This window comes from Myotis davidii, unplaced genomic scaffold (assembly GCF_000327345.1).
Source record: "Myotis davidii unplaced genomic scaffold, ASM32734v1 scaffold2257, whole genome shotgun sequence".
Lineage (NCBI taxonomy): Eukaryota > Metazoa > Chordata > Mammalia > Chiroptera > Vespertilionidae > Myotis > Myotis davidii.
In genome coordinates this window covers 3,792-8,416 of record NW_006288189.1, presented here as the reverse complement: position 1 = coordinate 8,416, position 4,625 = coordinate 3,792, and the positions used below count along the sequence as shown (strand labels likewise).

At 49.1% G+C, this 4,625-nt stretch overlaps 1 protein-coding gene across 1 annotated transcript in view; it reads right to left on the bottom strand.

Moving 5' to 3' along the window:
* Window positions 1-4,244, bottom strand: part of LOC102769599 (arachidonate 12-lipoxygenase, 12S-type) — a 19,644-nt gene extending 15,400 nt beyond the window's left edge. The window contains exons 1-6 of the mRNA XM_015561533.1: window positions 3,887-4,244; window positions 2,210-2,291; window positions 1,983-2,105; window positions 1,788-1,891; window positions 1,394-1,554; window positions 706-849 (exon numbers count right to left, since the gene is read on the bottom strand). Of these exons, the coding sequence (XP_015417019.1) occupies window positions 706-849; window positions 1,394-1,554; window positions 1,788-1,891; window positions 1,983-2,105; window positions 2,210-2,291; window positions 3,887-4,244 (972 nt within the window). The remainder of the gene's footprint in view (window positions 1-705; window positions 850-1,393; window positions 1,555-1,787; window positions 1,892-1,982; window positions 2,106-2,209; window positions 2,292-3,886) is intronic.
* Window positions 4,245-4,625: the final 381 nt, after the last annotated feature.

The window sequence follows — 4,625 nt, the reverse complement described above, 5'->3', positions numbered from 1 at the left end:
ATCTAAAAAAGGTATAAATAGAAGGAAATCTCTTTTGTGGCATCATGGCTGGACCTGAACATTATTATGTTAAGTGAAATACGTAAGTCAGTCAAAGAAAGACAAATACCATATGCTCTCACTTATATATGGAATATAATGAACAATATAAAGTGATGAACAAAATAGAAACAGAGGCATGGATACATGGAACAGACTGACAACTGTCAGAGGGTAGGGGAGGAGTGGGGGGCTGAATGAAAGAAGGTAAAGGGATTAGCCAGAGACCATAGATGCATAACTCATAGACACAGATAACAGCGTGCTGAAGGCCAGTGAGAGGGGAGTGAGAACTGGGTGGAGGTGAGCAAAGGGAGGGTTCATGGGGACATCTGGAATAGTGTCAAAAATAAAATTTTGAAAAGGAAACAAGAAAAAAAAGGGAGAAAAGATGTCTAAGAAAGAAGGGGTATTTCACGGATTCAAAGGTCAGAAAGAGATTGAGGAGCCTTAGGGTGAGTACCAATAGAGACCATTCTGACTCTCAAAAAGGCAATATCAGGCGAGTAGTGAGCAGGCTGTAAGGTAGAAAAGAGATTGGAGACCTGGACAGGTCTCAGTGAGCGAGGCGGGGGTGAAGGACAAGAGCCTGCTGTCTGTGTCCCTGGGTAGAGGTTGGGGTGCACACAGAGCAGTGCTGGGAAGAGGATTTCCAAAACACCTCACCTGGATGGCCATGGGCAGCAGCTTCCCACTGGGTTCCATCTTCAGCATGACGAGGGGGGCAGCCAGGTACTGCTGCTCTCCTTGGATTATGTTGGCTGGAATTCCATCCAGCAGGATAAAGTCAGCCTCAAACAGGGAACCCTTCTGGAGAAAGGGGGAACATATCCAGGGTCAGAGTTCAAAGTCTATGCCCAGAGGGACAAGGCAAAGAAATGTAAAGAAATTTCAGTCTAGTTTCTTGCAATTATCCTACATCAGTACCAGAGTCCTGGTGGCAGAAAGGAAGGAGGCATCCAGAACAATTAGTCGAAGTAATCTCAGTTCACAGTGAGGAAAGAGGCAAAATGAGAGGAATCTTCCCAAGGGACATGTTAACTCCCTGTGGCAGTGGTGGTTTTAAGACCATACTTGACAAATTCCTTTGCAGCACGAGGGGGCTAAGTTTTCCCCGTCAATGTTTCCAGGCCTCTTTCCTCATCATATCCTAATTTCCTGCTATCTTTACCTGGCACCCACCGTCTTATAGTTTCCCCTGCGTACTCTAGGTTTTCCCTGCAAAGGACTCTGCACCCAGGGACAGCGGGGAAACTAACACAGACTCCCTTCTCCGACTCACTTTTGGTCCCTCCCTTTCACTGCTTCCCTTCCCCACACAGACAAGAAGACAACAGAGGGCTGGACACTGTACCTGGAGTTCTTTCTCCAGCTGGGCCCGAAGCTCCTCCATCCCCAAGGGCAGCACCAGCCGGTAGGGCAGAGAGGTGGAGCGTCTCAACAGCATGGGGTTGGCGCCAATGAGGAACTGGTAGCCAAAAAGGTCATCATCCTGCCAGCGCTGGTGAACCTTCTCTGTGGGGTTGGAGTGGAGGGTAAGGGGAGGATATTCACCACAACCTGATGTCCCTCTTTATACAGCATGTGTTCACCCTGTATCCAGCCCCTGTCTTTTCTTGTTGCTCTGAGAAATGACCAGGCATACAATCTTCTCCTCTGGGAACTACTTATGAGAGACTATGGAGAGTGAAGTTTGGGCCATCAAAACAGGCTATTAAGGACTTACAGGGGCCAATGGGAATACTGACCAGAAAGGGTGCTCTTGGGGCCCCAGAAGATCTGATCAAAAGCCTCTAGGCTGTCCCAGGAGTTCAGGAGGTTATAAACACGTTTGAGGACCATCTCCAGAGCCCTAGGACAGGTGAAGGGCGGCACTGTCAACTCACCAAATCATGCTTGTTACGGGATCCACCACTACCCACTCCATTGGGATCTTTTCTCACCCTGTCTTCTCTCTGTGTTCATTGTCCAATGACTTCTCAACATGAAATTTCATATCCTGGGGCAGATCCTTCACAGAGTCCGCAGCTATTGTCAGGGGTAGTCCTTCCTTCCAAGTGGCCCAACTAGCAGATGGGAAAAGAGTTCAGGGAGGAATTAGGGGGTTAGTGATGTTGACAAGATCAGAGAAGAGGTGGGAAATTCAGGAGGGCTATGGATGGGTGATTACCGGTAGATCAGCTGTCTTTCCTTCAGTTCTCTCTCTCGATGCTTCTGGAACTCGTCCAAGGTACTCTCTCCTGCCAGGCGGGCTGGGAGAACATTTGATCACATTGTTTGTCCAACTCATGCTATCCCTGACTTGATCTAATCTCTCATTCTTGACTGTATTGCATCAGACTCTTGCCTTTTTCTCTGGCTCTACCTCACCTGATGCATTCCCACAGTCACTTACTGTATCTTGGCCCAAACCTATTTGTGATGTCACCTCTTTCAACCCCATATTTGTCCTTAATCAACATTCCATTATTTCCTCCCTTTCTTGTTTCTTGAATCAAATTCCACTACTTGTGCCTATAAATGATTATGAATTTTCTTTTTAATCACCTGACATGTCCACAATATCCCATATTGTGTATTGCCTTTCTTAAGTCATCAATACTGGCCTTCCTCTTTACACCTTCCACCTTCCACTTTACACCTTCACCTGTCCTCTGAATGAAATATTTCTTATTCATTTTATATATGCACTCTGCTCTTTCCTTCCCTACCCACACCTGATCCCTGGGACAAAAATTCTATGTGTGCTCCCTTCAACCATCCCATGTCATCTGTGTTAGGGAACAAATAGTTCCATGTTGCTACCTTTCCCTCACTCCATCTCACCTAGCCTCACCATCACATGGTTTATATTTGTTAACCTGACTTGTCCTTTTCTCACTTCTATCTATATTATCCCTCAAAGACACCTATTTCATGTTTCCATTTTTTATTAAATTTATAACATCATATAAAATTCAGGTGTACAATCTTACAATACGACATTTGTATACACTGAGTGTGCTCACCACCCAAAGTCTAGTCTTCTTCTGTTACCTTGTATTTACCCCTTTACCCTCTTTGTCTTTCCTCTGGTAACCACCACTTTGCTGTCTGTACCTATGGGTTTGTGTTTTTTGTTCGTTTTGTTTGTTCATTTGTTGCTTTTTGTTTTATATCCTATATATACACGTAAGAATACACTTCTGATTCTTTTCCTTTGACATTTCATTTAACATCATACTCTCAAGATCCATCCATGTTGTCTCAAACAGCAATATCTCATCTTTCTTATGGCTGATTAGTCTCCATTCTTACATGCCATTGTCCTAAATTTCTCTCCAGTCATATCTCTCCTCCATGTGTCCCACAGCAACAAATCCCCTATAGCTCCTGCTCACTCATCCCCACCCCAGTCAGAGTGCTCCCTGCCCTACCAGTTGTCTTCCATGTTATCACAGCCAAGCCAGCTCTTCATGGTCATATCATTTATTGCTTCCCTTCCCTGCCTCCTCTCAGGGGTCCCATGTGCTAGCCTGTCCTTGTCCTCACTTGTTCCCAGTCACTGGAGATTCCTTCCCACTTTACTTTGGCGCTTCTGTTTCCCAGCGTGGCTGCACCTCCCGTTCCCAGGGCACGCCTTGGGAGGTGGGATCGACATCACACATTTCCCTGTCCAGTCCCACTTCCAGCCCTTTTAATGCTGTGTGTAATGTTCCCCTAGTTTCCTGTCTTGGTTGCTCTTAACTTGCTGAGCATGCATTTTTTCAAGTCCCTCTGACTTTCCTCTGTGCTACCCATCCCGCCACCCCTTCGCCCCCCATTACCCCCTGTGTCCTGCTCCCACTTCCCCGAGGCGGCCCCTCACCGGTGCCTTCGGGCAGGGTCAGCACGCCCTGGCCCTGCACCCAGCGGTAGCAGGGGAAGGCGGCCTCCTCTAAGGCTCCTGGGCCCTGCACGGTGATGCGGTCGCAGAACCAGGCGTCGTCCACCAGGGAGTGGTGTTTGCGCAACTTCACGAACTGCAGTGGCCCCAAGTCCTGGGGAACGTCCTGTTCGAACTCCTCCACCTGTGGGGACAGAACCCGGTGAGACTTAGTAGCGGGGACCCGGGACAGGACGTTTACTGGGGTGCAGGGTCCTCTGCGGAGTCCGGTGACAAGGCCTCCAGGGACAGCATTGCCTCCTCCCAACACCTGTGCTGCCTGGGGTCTCAGACGCCCCATCTCACCAGAAAGAGGAGGGATGTGGGGCGAGGCCCACAGTGTCTTGAATTGAACACTGAGCACCATCACCTACCCCGTCCACTAACCGAGCTCTCACCGGGCTGCGCTCTCGGAGGACCTTCCCTTTGACCACTGAGCCCACGACACTGGCCTGGGGTCAATGGGAGAAAAGTAGTGGAGGCTGCGAGGACCACGGTGGGGGCGAGAGGAAGAGGGAGGAAAGGGGTTGAGCTCAGCCAGGGCCCTGGCTCTGAACCTGTGACCCACAGAAGTGCAGGCATCCCTTCACACTGGAAGGCCCAGCTGGGGAAGCTGCATTGTCATTGGCTCCTAGCCTCCAGCATCCCGCCCACCCTCACTCAGCCAGCCCATCAGGGGGTC